Source organism: Ciona robusta, chromosome 3, assembly GCF_009617815.1.
Source record: "Ciona robusta chromosome 3, ASM961781v2".
Classification (NCBI taxonomy): Eukaryota; Metazoa; Chordata; class Ascidiacea; order Phlebobranchia; family Cionidae; genus Ciona; species Ciona robusta.
In genome coordinates this window covers 9,982,547-10,004,101 of record NC_143237.1, presented here as the reverse complement: position 1 = coordinate 10,004,101, position 21,555 = coordinate 9,982,547, and the positions used below count along the sequence as shown (strand labels likewise).

The 21,555-nt window shown below is 39.3% G+C and overlaps 1 protein-coding gene across 1 annotated transcript; it reads right to left on the bottom strand.

The window, feature by feature from the left end:
- Nucleotides 1–700: 700 nt before the first annotated feature.
- On the bottom strand, nucleotides 701–21,439 carry LOC149739255 (papilin-like). The gene is made up of 25 exons (XM_089875684.1): nucleotides 20,495–21,439; nucleotides 16,623–16,750; nucleotides 15,290–15,350; nucleotides 14,262–14,364; nucleotides 12,210–12,346; nucleotides 10,268–10,391; nucleotides 8,842–8,922; nucleotides 8,618–8,790; nucleotides 8,027–8,159; nucleotides 7,472–7,589; nucleotides 7,211–7,297; nucleotides 6,702–6,810; nucleotides 5,909–6,071; nucleotides 5,690–5,848; nucleotides 5,317–5,410; nucleotides 4,958–5,052; nucleotides 4,716–4,901; nucleotides 4,018–4,485; nucleotides 3,487–3,678; nucleotides 2,744–2,821; nucleotides 2,307–2,451; nucleotides 1,810–1,949; nucleotides 1,560–1,694; nucleotides 1,370–1,501; nucleotides 701–1,236 (listed from the first exon to the last, which is right to left on the bottom strand). Exons 1-25 carry the CDS (start codon nucleotides 20,573–20,575, stop codon nucleotides 1,043–1,045), a joined length of 3,516 nt encoding a protein of 1,171 aa, XP_089731810.1. The 5' UTR covers nucleotides 20,576–21,439; the 3' UTR covers nucleotides 701–1,042.
- Nucleotides 21,440–21,555: the final 116 nt, after the last annotated feature.

The following is a 21,555-nucleotide window of genomic DNA, read 5'->3' as shown; positions in this document are numbered from 1 at the left end:
TTTGAAAATTATGTGTTAAAGGTGTCCCATCTTCCCCCACCCTACTATATAGTATTAGTTGGCCTCGATTGGCGGCCCCAATACTCGCAAGAACATTTACCCGTCGATGTCGATACATGAAAGTAAAACTTGTGCGTGTACATGATTTAGATTTATCCCGTTTAGCTTGCGAGTTGCTTAATGTGGAACGCCATTTGCGACTGTGAAAACAGCATGTATGTGGAAGTGCGCAGTTTGTCTGAAGGGTGGCTAATAATATGTTTATTTCAAGAAATTAAACGGTGCATTTAAACGTTGCGCATTTGGTGCAAAATGCAAGTAGTACTGGATGCCGATAAAGATGGCGCGCTCTTCTCGCAAGAATAAAATTTAAATTGCAGTAGACGATCCGTTGGGTGGCGGTAGGGGTAAGTGCGTGGAGGCGAAACAGTCGGTGCGCGAAAATATGAATAATAATGAACAATAATGTATATGTCTAACAAGTTATACTATACAGTTACCTTAAATCCGATAATCTTCCAAAGTTCTGTGTACTTTTCGAAACCTTCTGTACTCTGTAACATTAAACTTGCAATCCTGTTTCACTTAACAGTTACAATGTATAGCTAACACGAAACTTTCCTACAGTCTGATTCAACGGACGGCAGTTTTAACTGTGAAAATTTGTTCTTTCTTTTGGTGATTGACAGATGACGTCACATCAGTTTCATAGAAATTATATTTTACGAATCAAATCGGGAACACAAAAAAACGAAGTTTATGCTGAATAGGAAGATTATCGACGGGTGTGTGGCGCCACCTTGAGTATGGTAAAAAAATAAAAACCAACCGCTAGCGGGCGAATAAACTGATTGAGTTTTGAGATTTTTGTGGCTTTAAATAAAAGGTAGAGAGATATTGAATGATATAAGATGAGAACACAAAGTTTGAACAGAATAAAAGAACTGGCGAACCTGCAAAAATAACATAAATATAAAAACACTATTAAGAACATTAGCAGTGAGTGTCATTGTCGGTAACGCTTTAGGGTAATCCCCCTAGGTCATGAAAGGTTTTCAAAGTCCTTCGATCTTCGTCTCTTGTAGCATGTGACGCAACAATACTTGCTATAGTGACGACACATACCAGCAGCTGATACTAAACGACAGTTTGCATAACGGGGAAAGTCCCGACATTGCGGGGTTACCGTAGCAACAGTTGTTGCTTGCGTCATCGAACTACGTGACGTTGTGACTTCTAAAAATAAGATTAAGTGTTAATAGGTCATAAATCGACAGTGAGCATGGGGTGTATGAATACACCACGTGTGTCTGGTGTATAAGAAGACACCCATGTTATAACTCGACAGTGAGCATGAGATGTAACTTACTTGGCAACACTGTAACTTTTGCCGTTGCGTTGAGATCCGCAGTGTTGACCAAACAAGTATAATTACCAGAATCGTTAACTCGTGACCGATATATTCGAAGATCACCCCATGGCTTGATGACGTAATGATTATCTGTGACGTAATTAAACGTTTTATTTTACTTAGTATTTTATGTTATTTTTATAATTACCTCTCGTGAGCGGTCGACCGTTTTTTAACCACGTGACCTTTGCCGAACCTCCTCGAATTCGACAACGTAATTTTACTTGACGCCCTGACGTCACAGTGACGTTTGTCGGTCGCACACGGAAACGAACTCGACGATCTGTATTGAAACGTCACAATTACGTTTGTGTCCTTAGGAAACAAAAACCGAAAACCAAAAACCATTTCACTAAAAAAATGACGTTAATATAAGTTTTTATTGTGACGTCACATACCAGTAAGGATCAACCGAACTTTCTTCCTTATATCACGTGACACACCGTTTGTTGCGACACATACGTAACTTCCGGTATCTTCACGACGAACGCTCACGAAGATGATCGAATGATCGAACGGGTCTTGACTTATTTCAGAACTTGAAATAAAGAATAAATGTAACCTAACTCGCATGGCGGGGAAAACAACAGTCGTCATAACGGGGGTGCTCTGTTTCATGCCCGTTGTGCCCCCTTATGCTATCACGAATGTAACTTTGTGGGTAATTATTGCGTACGGCTGACAATTTGAACAACCCGTAAAGGACGACTTGGCTTAGAAAAATTGTAGTTAGTTAATTGTCCAGTCCAAAAACACGCGCCCACAACAGTGACAGCGTCGAGTCTCGAACTCGTAACCTCTTAGTTAATGAAAAGCGCCAACCATGATTCAACTATAACGACCATAAACTACAGGCATCTTATCCAATGCATTGTGAGACTTGCCAAGCATTTACCTTGTCCTGTTAAAGTTGATTCGTCTACCATTTCTTAACCAGTAAACATGAGGTTCCGGGAAACCCTCCGCGTGGCAAGGTAGCCTGGCCGGGCCGTTTAGTTTCACTCGTATCGATGTGTGGCTCGAACGGATGCGTAGGTAATCTGCAATGTTATTATTAGATCAGTGTGTATTTACTAGATAGAATGTTCTTAGGTATCTGTTACGTACAAATTGTTGCTGCATAAAGCCAAGCCAGGAAAATAAAATACAATACTATTCATTGCTCTGCACTTTTAACATGGAGACCTTATACAATTGCCATGAAAACAACATTTACTCAATTTGTAATTTTAATTAAACTTTTTTTTAATTTTTAACTTGATTTTTTAAACTTTTTGATTTTATTTGATATAAACGTAACCAAAAACTTAACCACAGTAATCGTCCACTTACCCTTGCAAGGCTGGTCACCGCTAGAGTGCGCACTTTTTCGGTCGCAAGGAGGGCGTGACGTCACTGATAGATTTTCACCTACGTAAATATTGTACAGCATTAAGAAAGGCATGGAACGGAATACTCTGTACTTTGTACATTGTAATGAATTATATAGCAGGGTGGGGAAACATGGGACACCAGTTTATTCTAATGTCTCGACTCATTTGGTAGTAAACAAAGAACATTTAAAGATATATAAAACCATATCCCCACAACTCCCAAGATTGTTTAAAACACCATCAGAATAATTGGATATTATGTGCTAAACGTGTCCCATCTTTCTCCACCCTAATATACATATATATAGGGATGCTAGCATTAAAACAATCACAAAACAACGTTCAGTGTTTGCATGAATAAGCAACGCACTGGTATTACCAACAAAATATAAATATAAACACCCAATAAAATAACAAAACGCCAAACCATATGCGCAGATTACTAGCAACGAGTCCTTTTAACAATAAGGAATAAAATCCCAGTTTTCACTCAATGTTTACCCCATTTAACGATAAAGATTAAAAAAAAATTTTGCATCTTATTTACATACAAACGTAAACCTTATTTACATACAAATGTAAACCTCATTTACATACAAACGCAAACCTCATTTGCATACAAACGTAAACCTCATTTACATACAAACGTAAACTTCATTTACATACAAACGCAAACTCCATTAATACACAATGTTTACTTACAATCCGGTGCGATACCATGTCGCTTCGATCCAATTATTTCTCGACCACTAACTGGGTCAACACACCAACACGTCGAACTCGTGACGTCATTCACACACTGGAGGGCGCTGTAGGCACCGGATGGATCGCAACCGACCCTTCTACGTCCGGTGAAAACAGCGAGAACTCGATCCCTTTCGCATTTCGAAGGTTCTGAGAAATTTGAATACGTGACTACATTATTCTGTTCTATACGTGGGTGAGATCTTACAAGTTGCCACCCCATGGAATCCTAGATCTGGGCCATAGTTTTCCAGTTACACCTCGACACCCAGGGAAGCTACAATACATGTCTATAACGTAATGCTTATTTTACGCAATTTGTTAAGCTAATTAATATTTTCGTCCTGAACAGCGAATGACTTTTTATAAACCAAACACAAATGGCGTATTCAAGCATCTCACGCTTATACTGTCGAGTTAGGAAAAGAAGGCCTTTTGGAACACCAGACATATCATGTCCGTGTTCAAACATGAACCATATAGTCTTACCTCTTGCAGTAGTTACTTCCACATTTTTGCAAACGTTCTCACAAAGTTTTCTGTTTCGAAAGTTGTTTTCATTCCCCGCGCATCCACCGAATGCGAAGCTTTTACATGAATGATCCAATTGGTCGTAGAACCATCGCTCAAAACGCCCAAAACACGGTCCGCGTGTTGGCGGTAGAGAGCAGAGATCGGGCTTCGATCTCCGTAGTGATGAAGCGAAACTTTCCATTGTCTCAGGAGCTCGGGTTCGAATGTTTGAATGAAATGCCTCTTTGGCGACATGTAGCGGAAAGCGAGAAATTACTTCTGGTGGAGTTTGTGACGTAGAGTCTGACAAGAAGACAAGAGTTCTTCTTGTTGTGGTGGGAACGTTTGTTGTTGTTGTTGTAGTTAATGTTGTTGTTGTTGTAGATTCGGTTGTTGTTCTTATTGTTGTTGGGACAGTTGTTGTTCTTGTTGTAGTAGAAGCAACTGCAAAAACACTATTAAATATAATGATTGTCTAATTTCTTTGTCATACGATCATTTAAAAGATTTAAATAAGTAATCTCGTACAAAGTTAAATACATGGTAACTCGTAGGCTAACATGACATGTATAAAATGTAACACCCGTGTTATAACGACTGTCGTTGCCCGCCACGCGTGGATACAATACTCTCATTTCAAAAACAAAATAACTTTAACAGTTCGTCACAATTACCATTGTCCTTGTCCTGGCTGACGTCACAAACAGCTTTGCATTCCGCCTTGCTGACGTATCTGTTCATGTTGCCATGGCAACCGCCATACCAGAAGTGTTCGCATTGTGACGTTGAAGGGTTAAAGAACCATCGCGACACCCATGCGTCACAAAGACTGCCGCGATCAGGTGTGACGTAACAAACATCTGTGCAGTTTAAATGTTACGTAACAAACAACCATCGAAAAACACGAACAACGTACCATACTCTGCACAGCCATAATGGTTAGGACCAGTAGCAGCGTGATAACCATTCTTGCAACAACCATATCTTGTGTTCCTGCAGGTTTGGCCTCGTCTGTTGACGTAATATAATGTTATTTTGATTCCTATGAGATCGTACAAATCGATGGGAAAATGGGATTAAAGTTTAATCGTTAATACTGACGATCAAACAGAGTATAACAAATGATTGAATCTTTTGTATTACGCCGTTTTTTTACACCAAAACAAACTTCAGAAATTAACTTTTTTATGAAGAGAAAGTATCTTTAACGAGTTTGATTATAAACCCACAGTTTCTTCATGAAATATTATACTAAAAAAACGTCTCATAAGATACCTTGGACATCCTTGCATATCTTTTCCGCTAGATGGCGTTTTGTTGTCAGGGCAACAACCGAACTCAGTGACGTGACAATCGATGATGGAAGTTCCTGGAAATATAGATTTAAAGATACGACTGAGTGAATGTATGTAATTTCTTTGGCCTTGCGTTGTTGGAAAACTACAATCGTTATACACGAGTGTTTTGCTTCATACACCTCGTGTCAGCTTAACATTTACCACGTATGTAACTTGAGGGATGAATATCTTTTCTGTTTGAGGCTGCCAGCTTAGACTACCTATAATAGACCACTGTGGATTGGAGCATGTGGCTTGCAAAATATATATACGACCACGATGGCGGTCGCATCAGTGACCACGTGACATACCTGGACACGAACCAAGATTGCAGGGTTCCACAACATGGGGTTTCCCTGTTTCGTCACAATCTTCATCTCTTACAGGCAAATACGTCACTTCCGACAAACACATCACGTGACGTGTGTGTCTTCCCTCGCCACATGATGACGTACATCTGGTCCAACTCCCTGCAGTGTTTCCCATTAAAAATAATAAAAAAGAACATCCGGAAACACTGAAATACGTACCGGAGAACCAGGAAGCCTCGCATGCAGAATTTGAGCAGTGTTGCACAGTTGGCGGCTTCTCACCATTACAGAGATGGGCGGATAACTCTTCATTTTCATCGTTGTGCAACACTGAACACACAACACGCCGTTTCTGCATTCCTTTCCCGCATTCAGCAGAACACTGCAAACACAAGATTCAGGTTTCACACCAATTTCCCCACAAATACTTTGGTGCACTACTGGGTCAAAAGTGTTTTTGTGATAATGGGCCAACTCTGGCATAAATCCCAGATCCCATAGCATGCCTCACTGTAGGACCTCACCCATATAGAATAGAATGTGCATATACAATGTTGTTGGGGTAAGGGGTCAACTCTGTTCCAAATCTCAGTTGCCCTGACATGCCCGCTAAAAGACCCCAACCTTACACCATAGTCACCATAAATACAACACTCGATTTCTGTTCCATGATAAACATAGGTGTTGAATGAATGTAACCCTAAAAATGGACGAGGTCCTACTACTGGGAGGCACGATATATGGGCAATATAGGGTAATTAATCCAGAGTTTGCTCATTACCACAAAGAAACTAAGTGTTACTTGACACTAAAAGTCAAGGGTTCGAATTCTTTTCGGTAAGAGAAAGACACATATATGTCGCCGCGTTCCCAAACACCGTAACGTTAAAAACCTCTTTACTCTGTTGCGTGCAAAAGCTACTGTATCAATTTCGTTGAAATTATCGTATTAGCAAAATGCCCCTTTTAAATTCTTTACGAAAAAACATCTAACCAATCAAATTGTTTCTACCTCTGACCAAGTTCCCACTGTCCAATCCGGGCACGGCATCTCCATACAAGCCTCCTGATTGGCTGGTTTCGCTGTGACGTTGGAACAATGTACGTCATCGATTATTAACCTAAAATCATGAAGTTAAAGCAAAAGTAATGTTGAACTATATTACTAGTTTTACACCATAATGTATTACTTATACTTTATTTATTTATTCGTCCTACCAATAGGAAAGTGGTAAAAATAAAACAATCACCTTGTGACACAATATTGCCACCTATCCTAGTATCTGTTCTTGGGCAAGTCTTTATGCCTAAAGGGGCATACCAACAAAAAATTAATATTTGGATATGGATAGTGACGCACAAATCTGTAGTAGCCACGAAGCTTTTAAAAAAAAGAAACAGGTTCTGAAAAAAACGTGCAGACAACACTAGACTAGAGTAAAATAATCGGGGTGCGATAATTAATGGAATTCCCATACATTATATAATGGTCACTAATGGGTACTTCCCCTAATCCCATACCTTTCGCCTTGAACGCATCTGACATCACGTGTCTTCACCCCACCGTTGCACGGTTGACTGCATTCACTCCAGCTTCCGGTCAACCATCTATGACGTAAAGGTGTTCAATTATTAATGAAGGCGTTACAGTCCAAAATATAAGCAAAACATTACAAAAAATCCCCAAATGTAATCGCCCACAAAGTTGAATACGTGGTCCTCAAAAGCGAACACGTAGTGTTTGAAACTAAACACCCGTATTCTATAATTTATTATACATACCTTGGAACACATGGTAATGTACATCGACGACGAACGAGGGGCTTTGAATTCACGTCACAAACATGTGACCTCACAAGGATACCGTTTCTATAGCAACGCACCCGCCTTCTTTGAACACCTGGGCCGGGATTGAGTTTATAAATATTTTATTACGGAAATTGCCAACTTCATAACCGCTATATCTGGAACATGTAGAATTTATCATATTACTATTTAGCTTGCATTCAACGCTAAACCCGCGAAGCACCCACAGTGGCAGCTTACAGTAAATGCTATGCTAAAGTAACTACTGCTGTACCAGCTAACTAAACTTGTAGCTACGTACAACACACGAAATAACAGCGTTAATTACTCGGCGCGTGCGGCAGGAGTTAAAACTCCCCGGAAAGCAATAAGGCGAGACGATGTAGCGAGTGAAATATTTACAAAAAGTTTCAAGAATCGCCCAACATCCAAAGCACTAGATTAGGAACAAATTTATAAAATTTATCCTGTCAATTTTTATTTCGTATATACCACAGCAAACCCGCATAACTTCTACAACCACCGGCCCACCTTCCCCGCATTCTACGCTACACGAGCTCCAATTTCCAGCTCTCCATGACGTCACATCCGCTATTGCACCAGCGACCCCATGCGGAAGATAATAACTGTAAGATATCTCCTTGTTTCGCTCTTGCACGATCACCTTTAGCAAAATATAAGACTTATAAATATTAGCGCTAAAATAAAGGGCTTCAAAAATAAATGAGCTGGTGCTACAAAAACGTGAAACAACAAAAATCAAGTCCAATCACTACTAGTAATAGAGAAATATATTTCTCTATTACTACGTTATTTGGACTTGATTTTTGTTGGTTACGTTTCCGTAGCACCAGATCATTACTGTACTTTACTATACAAGAATCGTTCAACTATATTCTATATGAACACCAGATCAGGGTCAGATTCGCGGAATTTATTACAAGTTAATAAAGGGTTAAAAATGAAGGTAAGGTAACATCTTTTTTGTATACGGATGAGATACGACAGGGACCAAAGAATTAAACCAGGCTCGACCTTTAACTGTGAATTATTTGCGGTTATGGAATACAAATTATTAAATTGAAATTAAAGTCCACATTTGATAAAACCATGTCAACTCACATCTACAAACAATTTCCTCAAAGTTGGTCCCAGAGCAGTTAGTTTCTCTGGCGCCCTCATGCGACGCGGTCGTCTAAGGTAATGCACTACAGTTCCCGCCACTTGGAGTGTACGAGAGCGCTCGATCTTCCATCCGCCGTTCAGTGCGTAGTTGCCCGAATCGTCTCGTAATGCTGAAACCTCACTGTTACGTCATACCTACGTCATCGAACCACGTGACTCACCTAAATAATTCCTGGAGGGTGAGCTTTCTAAGATTTCTATGTTTGTGGCTCCAGCTGGTATTGCAACAGCAACAGTGTAACCTGCGTTTAAAAAGTTATTAATTGTTTATCTACTGTAAATGAATGAATGTAACTTGTTTATCCTCGCATGGCAGAGCAACAAAAGTCATATAACACGGATGTTCAGTTTCATACACCTCGTGCCAGCTTACGAGTTACTTTGTATGTAACTTTGTGGGTGATTAAATGAGTACAACTTATTTATCCTTGGGTAGTGGAAAATGACAGTCGTTATAGCACGGGTGTTCTGTTTTATACTTTTTTACGGTTTGTGTTTCATTTTCTTGGATTTTTGTAATGTACGGCTGACAATTTAGACAACCCATAAGGGCCACTGGACAAGTAATCTCCAGACTAGAGGCAGGTGCGCCAAACACATTGCTGGTGTATAATTAAAGCGCAGGGGGTAAGATTGTTATCCGGGCATTAAGCTATAATGGGGGGGGGTTTAAACCACGACCCAGACATCTGCTTGTAAAAGGATAACTGATGTAATGCGTTCTATGAATCTAACTCTGATCTATTATTCATATTAGTGGACTTTTCTCATCTCGTATTCGAATGTATAGTACTGTAGGGTAAGGTGGGACACCTTGAGCACGTAATATCAAAATATCCTGATCATGTTCTGAACAATTAACAACGGATGGGAGTCGTAAGGATACGATTTTATAATTCTTCGAATTTTCGTTGTTTACTAACAAATGGGAGGTGTCCCATCTTATCCTACTATACTTAAAGAGAGACCGATCTCGCTAGTTATTGGAACAATATATCTTCTATTGATACACAATTAGTTGGAATCGACTTCTGTTGCTCTATAGTCGGTAGCGTTTCGTGTATTCTTATATAAGGGTGTCAGATTTAGGGTGGAATGTTGGGTAAAGATAATACAGACTGGTAAACATAGCCTGTTGTCTCGCCACGTTTTCTATGGATACCATATACAGTAACACGGGCTCCACCACACGTCTAAATATAAACCATGAATTATTTATCTCTTCGATCACATTATCAAAGTTCATATTGATTAAAACAACCAAGAGATGGGAATTAACTGTTAAACTACATTTAAACAGCGTTTGTCTTAAGGTTCTGGACACGATTAGGAAACATGGGTATAATGCGCTAACGGTATCCATCTTACCGCTATACTATTATGTGTGTGACAATTAGACGTTAAAACTCCGTTGACCCAAATGTTGAGACGTATGTTTTGGTAGGCTTATTCCGCACGACATAGGTCAATATTACGTCATAACGTATTACGTCTTTGTACCTATTGTATATTATAATGTAGCATATTACGTAACAGTCTAATACGTCATAGCTTGTTACGTCATAATGTATGGTTTATGTCACTCACCTTTACGTAACCCGGAGGTTGAAAATATCCCGGTTGCATGGTAACAAGATGAACCATCCCCCCCACACTCACGACATCGATCTTCGCGTAATCCAGATCCCAACATCATGTCACAACCAACCTCCTGTATACGTCATAATGTATGTCAATGATGTCATAAACAATGGTGACGTATAACTTGAGGTGGTAAACAGTTTGACGCTTGTTTTACAAACTGTACACTGTTTGGCAACTTTTATAACGAGCTAGTATACTCTTTGTGTTTTCCCCTAATTTTTTTAAAACGGCACACTGTACGTCGCTTATCACGCGAACAGTTACAAACGAGAGTTGATAGAAAGCTCAGGAGGTTCGTTATAACAGGGGAGGAAATAACTGACACTTAGGCTGTGGTTTCTACACAATGGGTGGCTGATTGTTACTCTTCCCTATCTAATAATGGGGATTGTTTGTACACGAAAAGTATTGTTACGTAGTTGTTTAACCACAGACCTATTTGTCAGTTAATTGTGAAACAAGTGAAGTGTAAAGTGAACGAATAATGGACATTGATACGTCACAAACAATTTGTTACTAGATTGTCTTTCTTTTGTGTCGTAACAAAGGAAATTGTGGTGTAGACAATTAAACAATATCATGCTTTGTTTCAGGTGATTGTTACGTGACAATCATCCATTGTTGAGTAATAATTTCCTAACTATCACATCATAATATGGTTTGTGACATCATAATTACTAATTCAAAATCGACAATTAAGTTCGAGTAATAGTGACAATAATGTTACGCCTTATACGTTGCTAACTTGTACGCGAGTGTAATTTAGGTTTCCTGACTCAACTTTAATTATATATTTCACTTGAGTCGGTTAGCGGCAATTTATATCAAAACGACACGACCTGGTACCCTGTTTGATGCTTATACCGATTTCTCAAAACTCTCTGATCGGAAAATATTGAACCGCTATTAAAAGGGCTCAGGTGCGCCGAGAAAATTTTACTAATTAATAATAATTTATAAAACGTTTCAGCGTTTGCTGTGTAGGGTGTTATGAATTTCGTTTTTTAATTTTTGTTTATCGCAAACAAGCCCAGAGAATGTTTTGACCGTAAATAACGTGACTAAAAGTGTCAAATAAAAACGTCGTGCTAAAATGACAATATAATCAAAGTTAGCTCACAAGAAGTTAATTAAACAAATCAAAATTTAATTGGAAGAAAAGTGGTTCAAGAAGAACTCCTTACTTACAGGTTCCCCGACCTGTATCTACTTCTTACAATAAAGATCCAAAGACGCCGCGAAAATGCCACCGGTCTGGCAAAAATTCGGATAAAAATACCCCAAAAAGTGACCAATACTTAAAATGATCTCTTTTGTCAACAATCATGAAGCGAAAGCGCCAAGAGAGGATTAACCTTCGCCCTTAGGGGTCAGGGGTCAAAACGGAGGTCAAAGGTCGCATATTTACGGTGAGTTTAAGTCGCATAGATATGACAGTAATGGGGGGACGATGGATGAGATGTTTCTGCTCACACCACATTAGGACTTCAGCTATTTTGCAAAGCCAGTAAACCAACAAGAGCAGCTGCAATTGTTGCGTAAATTTTGGTGGTTATATATTTATATCTATATAAAGGCTTTGTGTTCAGTTTTTTTGTGGTTGATTTATTATAAAGGTAGACTGTACGTTGTTTATATTACATATGCACCAGAGAACATTTAAATATATAGTAGGGTGGGGGAAGATGGGACATCTTTAATACATAATATCCAAATAGCCTGATCGTGTTTTAAAGAATTAACAACGGTCTGTGGGAGTCGTGAGGATACGGTTTTATAATTCATTGAATGTTCTTTGTTTACTACCAAATAGAAAGAGAAACCTAAACGAAAAGATGTCCCATCTTACCCCACCCTACTATACGATCCATCTTACCCCACCCACCTGGCAAGCCCCGTCCACGCAGACGTTGAACGAAACGTCATCACACCTCGTGCCATCAACCACTTTATCAGCAAGTTTCATGAAGAAACTTTCTTCTTCTGGTTGACAGTGGAGCTCGCATGGATTTGAAACCGAACCTAAAGAACATAGTTATAAAAGCTAAAGGTATGTATATTAACGCTGATAAATCGTCTCGAAGTTAGTTATATAGTATAGGAAAGGAGAAGATAGGACAACTTTTCATTTAATTTTATCGACCTAGCGTTTGGTAGTAAAACAACGAACATTCAAAAAATTATAAAGCGCCCCCTCAAGAATCTCATAGACCGTTGTTAATTGTTTGAAACACGACCAGTATATTCGAATATTAGGTGCTAAAGGTGTCCCATCTTCCCCTACCCTACTATATAATTGCGGGTATTGGGCCAACCCTCGCTAACGTCTCAAGTCACCTGGCGCGCCCCTCATTAGAACCTCTTTGAAAGCATATTAATGCCATTACACTTTAAGCACTAAACGTAATGAGCAAACTATGCTCTATGGTGGGACTCGTGGTAAGACTTCACCCATATAGAATAGAAACAAAATTCTACCAGGTGTTTGAAGATCACATTACGTTACTTGCAATCATAACAACAGAGACAAAATCCCTCTTAATCAACGTGAGTAATTTATATGCTGGCTGTAGCGACCGTGTTTTTTATCTTTGAGTGTACTTTACTAATGAACTATTAAAGAATAAACTGCACAAATTATTGTGGCATCATTTATAAGTTACGCTGGATAGTGTAACGCAGAAACCGTGTGAAACACTAACTCACAAAAAGTACATTTTAATTCTCGCCAAAGAGCGTTGTTAATTGTTAAAAACACGATTAGGAAATATGGGACATTATGTGCTACCAGTATCCATCTTACCCCACAGTAGCATTAATGTCTACGCCTTATGTAAACGTTTATTCTCGCATAGTTTGCTGCCTTGTACGCCATAGTGTATAACACAAAACAGGGGTGTAATGGGGTTATATTACAGCGAGGCAAGCCCTTTAGGTTAGCTTATGTCTGGGGTACGCATACCATTACAAGCAGGTGTATCGAATGAGTTGTGACAACGGTAGCCTCACTGTTGTGTAAACGTCGCTTTAAGATTCAGATTTAATGGACAGTTGTGGGAAATATGGACACCGTGAGAACGGAAGATCGGACTTCCTAAACCGGAGTGGAATCTATTTATATCTCGGATGTTTATGTTCATAATAATGACGTCAATTTCAATTAATTTTATTTGATTTTATGTCCTGTTAATTAACAGGGTGTGAAATTGATGACGTAGCAATAAAAGTCGGGTGTGCACCGATGCGGTGGAATTCGAATTCCCACGCGTCTATTGTGACGTAGACAAAGGTAACGTGTAGACAACGCTCAATTAGTCATTCGAATCGCGATCGCGAAAAAGCGTAAAAAGTTTTCTCTGCTGACATTCGATCAACATTGTCGCGATAACCTTGCCACGTCTGTGACGTCACAATTAGGGCGCTAATCGGCGATCGGAATTTGAGTAATTGTGACGCAATATTACGAACAGTGACCTAGATAAGGAAACCAGAAACCACGATTAGAAAACTTTTCTGAACCCAAGATATTGTTATGAACTTTTGCATTCACTTTTATCTACCAATATGGGATGAGGTATAACTTTTAGCGATTACCGAGTTAAAAACCTGCGGCCACAAAACTGAAAGGCTTATATATGTCACTTTGTTGCTGCAAAGTGGCGAATAAAAACTGATATAGGCTTTTATACGTTAAGCAAATGTAGGTTACTTTATTTATGGAGCAGGAGCGTGAGTGCCTCTAAAAGAAGCCACAAACCATGAAAGTTTGGGAAACACTGGTTTATACGAACGAAATGCATTAAATGTATGAAATAGGACACTCGTGTTAAATTGCCATTGCTCCGACATTCATTCATGCAAGTTAAAAAGGAGTTTTATTTCCCCTATCGCCGAAGAACCGCGCGAGTATAGCTGCAATTGTGACGTCAAAACTCACTTCCAACGTATGGTCTCCATGTATGTCGCCTTCCATCGAAACTTCGGTTGTTAAAATTCGAGCATTGTTCCGACCGGAAATCTATAGAACCATCAGGACAATCCTGAAACAATTGATGTTATGATGTAACAATGCAAAGAATTCAAAACAATCGCCCGACGTGCTGTTCTTGTTGCGTCTAATTGTGACGTATCAGGGATACAAAACAAACAATGTTCACGGGGCTGTAAACGTCGCGTGTCAACGACGCACAAATACCATTTCTATAATTTTTTTAACACACCATATCAAAACAAAGCCAGTTTCGTTTGAAACCCACTTTCGCTGAGCACGTCTCATCCCTTATCCCTTAGTTGGCATCAAATGTCTAAATAAGTCTTTGGCACCAAGTCTAAAAGGATTCGACCATTTATCACTGTTTTCTAGAGGCTGGTGGTCCCCATACTTTGGCTTATATAGTGGGGTGGGATAAGGTGGGACACTTTTAGCATACAATATCCAAAAACCATGATCGTTTTTATCAACGGTCTATAGGAGTCGTGAGGAAACGGTTTTATAACTACTTTTTTTTACTACTAAATTGGACGGAAAAATAAAATGAAAAGGTGTCTCATCTTTCCCCACCCTACTGTTGTTTTCAAAAGGGCTGAGCAAAAACCAGTATGTGTTGTAACCGATTGCAAAGTCACCACATTACTTTGTGGTTTGGTTTATAAATTCATTTAAGTTCACCGAAATGTTGAATAATACGTTTGCCTATCATGCACCCTTTTTAATTATTTGGCCAACTGTTTCTTTAAATCCCTGGTCCCATGGCAGGTTGATAACATTAAGCATGTTAAATCGAAAAAAATCCAGTGCTAGACGTTTCCCACTGACAATAAATTGTTAGAGAAGTCAATAACTTTACTCATGGACAAGAAAGACAAACCACCAACAGTGTAAGACTTATATATCGTAAGGTTTTGGCCGTGAATTTAAAAGTAGTTTGATAGCAAGCTTAATATTATATAGAGCGATCACTATACCTGTATAAAGCACGAGCTGTATTTTCTGCTTTGCCCAATACAGTCGGGTAGCCCGTTAGATCTGTGTAAGTAATAATAAGGTTGTTAAGATTAGAGGTCTGATATTAAAGAGTCGTAAAGCATGGTATACGAAAGTAGATATGGTTCAGGTTATAAGAAGGTGCTTTGATCAGTAACTTAAGAATAATGGTAAAGTAAAATGCCGGCTTTAAATTAGTAGGTTTGAGATTTTGACTTTTATACAATGTAACCTATTTATCCTTGCGTAGCGGGTAACGATAGTCCTTATAACAAGGGTGTTCTGTTTCATACACCTCTTGCTCAGTTCCCAGTTACTACGTGTGCTACTTTTATGTGGTTATGTTTATATAGAGTCTTGCCCAAAGAAACACCGGGCCTCGAACCCAGTATCCCTTGGCTATTATCCGGACACACGATAACCACACCGATGTACGCTACTATGAATGCAGAGAACGCAAAACTATAGTCACAGATTGCATTAGTTAGGCCATGCATATGATGAAGATATATATTGAAAGGTAGCCGAAGTTACCACGTTCCTACGTCACAGTCGTCTTTGTTTCAGAATAAACAGGTGAATCGGTAATTGAGGTTTACGGTATCAGGCGGTTTCCTGGGAGCGAAACTTAAGAACGTTGGTTCTCGCGTTTTCTCTGCTTTGTTGGCCATGAATGGACAGTGAATGTAAAACGAAGAATCGACGACGAAGCGTCGCACAATTATGCTTGTGACGTCACAATGCAGTCACCGGACCAAGTCGATTCGGTTTTCGAAGCAATATATTATTTCTATGTCGAGCAAGTTCAAGCACTTGTGACGTCACATCCGTAGCGACAGGAAACAACCGGTATTATGACGTTGAATGAAACCGGATGCACACGGTGCCTCCGATCTTCCGGTTCGGCGCCGATTGTCTTGCAAATTCGCGAGTCGCGTTCTTTATGACGTCACATAGCTTGTTATAGGCGAAACAACGCTGTTTATTTATTCAGAACACGCCATCGAAGATGCGACGACAATTACGCGACGATTGGCGTTCAAGAAGCCTGCGAACCGACGACACCGCTACGATACGAAGCAAAACATGTTTAAATTATAAAGAACAAAATAAACAGCCATGTTTTGGTATATACACAGTATGAATGAATGAATGAATGAATGTGACTTAGTCTCTTATGGCTAGAAAACGACAGTCGTTATAACAGGGATGTTCTGTTTCATACACCTCGTGCCTGCTTACGAGTTACCACGTATTTAACTCTGTGGGTAATTATATAATGTTTAAAATAATGTTTAATCACGTCATAATCACCTTGTGAACAAACAAGAGCGTTGCATAAACGTCACGCCACCACCACAACTTCTACTACAAGGCTCCCACTTGCCCCATGCCCCCCATCCGTGCTCGACCTCCAGCAGGGTCTCGTTGCTCTGCAGTGTCTGCAACAAACCACACACGTGTTAAACATGGGTGGCTTTCAAATTAAAACAAACCCAGGTGGTTTCGCGGTTTAGTTATTACGTCACAATCGTGCCAACGCGAAGCCGCTGCTGTGTAAACCCGTATAAGTGGGGGGAGGGCACTTAGCGGCCACGACGCTTATTTTAAGTTTAGTAAACATAGCAAAGATATTTGGACACAGCTGTGGTGTCATAAGTTCAGCTAAATAGCAATTATTGCGTCATCAATAAACATTAAAACTCAATCGGCGACGTAAGATAGCAATACGTCACTTCGGAACATAACTTTAACATGTAAGTGCCAAAACATCAGTTTTACAGCAGTTTGTTTTAATTTATTCACTTTTATGTTTTTGCAATGTCGTTTACTCTATTAGTGGCAATTTAGGTATTTATGTCTCGGTTAATTCCTGGGTTAAAATAAGATTTTATTTCGTCTTTGTTTTGTGAAACGGCTCTTCTGGCATTTTCGTACCGACGTTTCGACGTCTTAGTGGGGTGGGAGAAGACGGGGCACCTTTAGCACATTATATCCAAATATCCTGATCGTGTTTTAAACGATTCCCAACGGTCTATGGGAGTCGTGCGAATACGGTTTTATAATTCGTTGAATGTTCTTTGTTTACTACCAAATAGAACGAGAAAATAGAATAAAAAGGTGTCCCATCTACCCCATCTTACTATATGTATCGGGCCATCTTGTACGCGGTGTATGACACTCAACACGGCGTAAAAGTCTTAATTCTATGTTTTATTCAGAAAAGTATAAAACCGTATCCTCACGTCACCCATACACCGTTGTTAATCGTTTAAAACACGATCAGAATATTTGGAAATTACGAGCGAAAGGTGTCCCGTCTCCCCCCCACCCTACTTTATGCCCATTCTCTATGGGTTAGGCATTGTGGCAAGGTTTATGAATGTAGTCTAGATTTTTCAATTAAACAAAAATTTTACTCCAGGCCGGTGCAGGTTTTCGGTTTCTTTATTTACTTAAAAGTTTTTATTGTTCAATAAACTGAAGTAGAGGCGATACGGTTGAAGAAATACTAAACGATTCGTGAATTTATAAGAACCAAGGATTCTAAATAAAATATTCATCTTTACCAATCACTTTGGTCCTACCAAATTATTAAACCTTTTATTTAAACATCAACAAATAAGTGGGACAGTAGAATAACTGCTACCGTTATGACGTCAGAGAGTACTATGACGTCACTGAACCCCAGTGACCCATGACACCGCATACCGCGCGTGTTTATACAAAACAACGACGCCCATGTCGTATTCACTTTTCGTTGTTTATTCAGTTAACCACGAGTTAGTTAAATCCCGTTTAAGGAATGTTTGCTCTCTTGTTTAACGTAACGTCGTTTAGTTGTGAGCCGACCACTTGAAGCATTGGATAAACAAAAACACAAGATTTGTAAACAACCAATGGTCTTATAGACCTGGTTAGAGGGCATGTAATCATAATGTTAGCATAGCTATAAAATCAAATTGGTTTTTATCGTATTTAGAATCAAATAATATTGTTTTAATGCCAATTTGACCGCAGATGCATACGTACATTTATTCATAGCGAGTTATAAAGGCTGTCGTTTTACCGTTATTTGTTCAATACAAATATATAGTACTGTTGGATAGGATAGATACCGTTAGCATACATTAACCATATTTTCTGTTCGCGTTTTTAACAATTAACAGCGATCTTTTAAAGTCGCAAGGATACGGTTATATAATTCTGTAAACATTCTTTGTTTACTACCAACGTTGGTCAGCTTGCGTCTAAGTCCCAATTCAACTTGTTTGTCCTATCTTCACAACGGTTAGGGTGATACACAACTGCAAGGTTACTCATCCGAAACCGACAGCGAATAACAACTTGAATTGAAGTGAGGATAATTATTATCTACTTACACACGTCATCACGCATTATGACCTCATAGACACGGCTTGTTTACCAGGTAGTTTACGACGAAAATAATTGAGAATTCAACCGAATGCCAAAAATAGCATTCATGTTTATTATATTCTATGGAATCCATAAATATTTGAAATCTGCCTAATGGCGTTCCTCCCTTTTTATTATTAGACCACCTGCATCGAGTATTTCCAGAGATATCAAAACTATTTTCGAATTGTCTATAGATAACGAGTGAACACCAAGGCTACCTGTATCCCATGTCCCCTTCAAATATTGTGTATAGATCGTTGGGGGTAAGATGGGACACCTTTAATAATATCCAAATATCCTGATCGTGTTTTAAACATTTAAATACGGGTTATTATTCTTTGCATGGTCTTTGTTTACTACCGAATGAGCGGAGAAAATAGAAAGAAAATGTGTCCCATCTTTCCCCACTCTACTTTATGTTAAGTCGTAGTGTTTTAAAATCCAACGCGTGTAGGTTCTGACCCCACTGTATCGTTTTAAATATTTCATGTAGTTTATATAACTAAACGTCTGTGGTTATTGGCCGGGTAAGAAAATTAAATCCATAAATAGAATCATTTTGCGGCAATTTTTTCAGAGGGCCTCTGAAATAAATTGTGCGTATAATATGAACCGCGACTGCAAAAAGCTGCAAAGCATAACAGTATAAAGTCAGCAAGCTTACCGTTAATTCCTATACACCTAAATACACTATAAGCCTAGTCATTGAGTGCAGGTAGTGCCCTATTAATTTGAGGTTTAGGAGTAAGAAGTCGATCCACGACCGATTAAAGTTTCGACAACCGGAATTAGGGACGGGGCGACGACGGACGAATCATCGGCTACCTTCGCTATAATCGCGTCGACAGCGCTACTTCTGTGTTGCGTCACAAATAACTATTATGATATCGATTCTTCAAGATAAAAACACACACGGCCAAAGTTCGCGATAAACAATACGTAATATCGTGAAATCGTAAGGGGAATCGAACAATCGGTACAAACGAGATAAATCTAAACCTAGAATTCGAAAACTTGGTCACTGGCCCTCTATGTTCGGCTGCAATAATTATTCCTTTCCATTGTGACGTAAAAATGAGTCATGTCGAACCAGACCCGATGGTCGCGCTGTCGCTTCCTCTGTCTGTGTCAATATGCCACCCCTGAGGTCCTTACAAGGGCAACGGTTCGAATCACACCTCGGTAACGAAACTTTTGCGGTTTTGTTCGCAAAAGGAAAGGAGCGAAGCGATAACTGATGGTTGATGCATTGCCGCGCGTGCGAAATTTGTTAGACCGACAGTGGGTATGAGGTGTATGTACCATGTGTGTATTGTGTATAAGGTATCACTGCTGTTATAACCCGACAGTATGCATGAGTTCACCCGTGTCCATGTATGTCTGGTGGATAAGAAGACACCCATGTTATACCTCGACAGCGAATATATATATACACGAATACACGGTTATACACCAAACGTGTTTGAAGATACGTTTCCAATAACGAAATAACCTAACATCAATACCTTGCGCTAATTCTCTAGGCGACGCAATTACCGATACATTAACCTTAATAACATACGAGGTGTGAGGCGAATGAGATAAAATCTAAGTCATTACATCCAAATGAGTTTAATAATAAAGTTGGCAGTTAACGTAATTGCAATGTATGTTTAGTACAAAGTTGTCACGTCGTCACAGATATCAGATATAATATGTTAAGGCGATCTATAACATATATTTACTACTGTCATAACAATATACTTTGATAATAACGCATAACTTACCAGTACTGAGAGCGACAAACAGATTTCAGCCAAACAAACAACGCCGACGAAAACTGCAATATTCTGCCGGCAATTGACCATCTTAACGCGGCAAGCGAAGTAATAAATCCTCGATGTCTTGTTTCTTTGTTTGCTTTAGATCAACTATTTCTCGCACTAGTTACACCTGCGGCTTGACATCGAAAAACGCGCACGAGTCGTCGAGATCAACACAGACGCTTTAACTTTTTTCTCTGCGTCGCGCGGCGTTTATTTGCGGCGTACCTCAAGCCATAATTAGTTGGACACGCAAGTGGCTGCTACATACATTGCGAGAAGCACAGAGCACCGCACCACTTACAAAACACTTTCCAACGTCATATTTAAATTGCCCTTTACAACATTGAAACTTGTTCTCCACTCGAGAACCATTTCATACATTTATGTTCCGTTTAGTTTTGAACACACATGGCCCAAACTTTTTCATTGACTGTCAATTAGTTTGTTTTACATAAGCTGTACGACCACCTGGAACACCTTCATGTACCACAATTGGTACGCTTACCATATATTAGGAACCACTGGTTTATGAAAGCTATGTGTTACTGAAGTTATATACAAAGATAGCCAAAGCGCGCGCGTTCACATATAAGCGTTTCTTATCTATTGTTTTGTTAAAATGTCGCTTCGATAATCCAGCTATGTATAATTGACATTGTTACATTTCAAATATATCTTTGATGACGTCATAATTGAAGAGCTTCTTTGTCTCTTGTGTTATCAACCAAGCGGTTTGTGACGTCACACCAACTCCCGAAATGCATCTCAGTGCTGCATTATGACGTAACAAACCACCACAATCAGCGTGTTTTATGCTGACGCAATAATATATGATTGTCTCGTCACATCAGCGAATTGTTTTCGTTAATTAAATTTGAATGAATAAATAGAACTCTCTTATCCTCTCGTGGCGCAGCAACGATAGTCGTTATAACACGGGTGTTCTGTTTCATACACCTCGTGCCTGCTTACGAGTTACCATTTCTGGGTTATTTGTTTCATTTAAGGAATGCCTGACAGTT

What these genes read in the sequence shown, in the direction of transcription:
- LOC149739255 (XM_089875684.1), bottom strand. Translation starts at nt 20,575, where the DNA reads ATGGTCAATTGCCGGCAGAATATTGCAGTTTTCGTCGGCGTTGTTTGT. An exon ending in CGCTCTTGTTTGTTCACAAG is followed by an intron (nt 15,351 to 16,622) that starts GTGATTATGACG and finishes TTACTTACACAG; the next exon opens with ATCTAACGGGCTACCCGACT. An exon ending in TGAGGAAATTGTTTGTAGAT is followed by an intron (nt 8,160 to 8,617) that starts GTGAGTTGACAT and finishes ATTTTGCTAAAG; the next exon opens with GTGATCGTGCAAGAGCGAAA.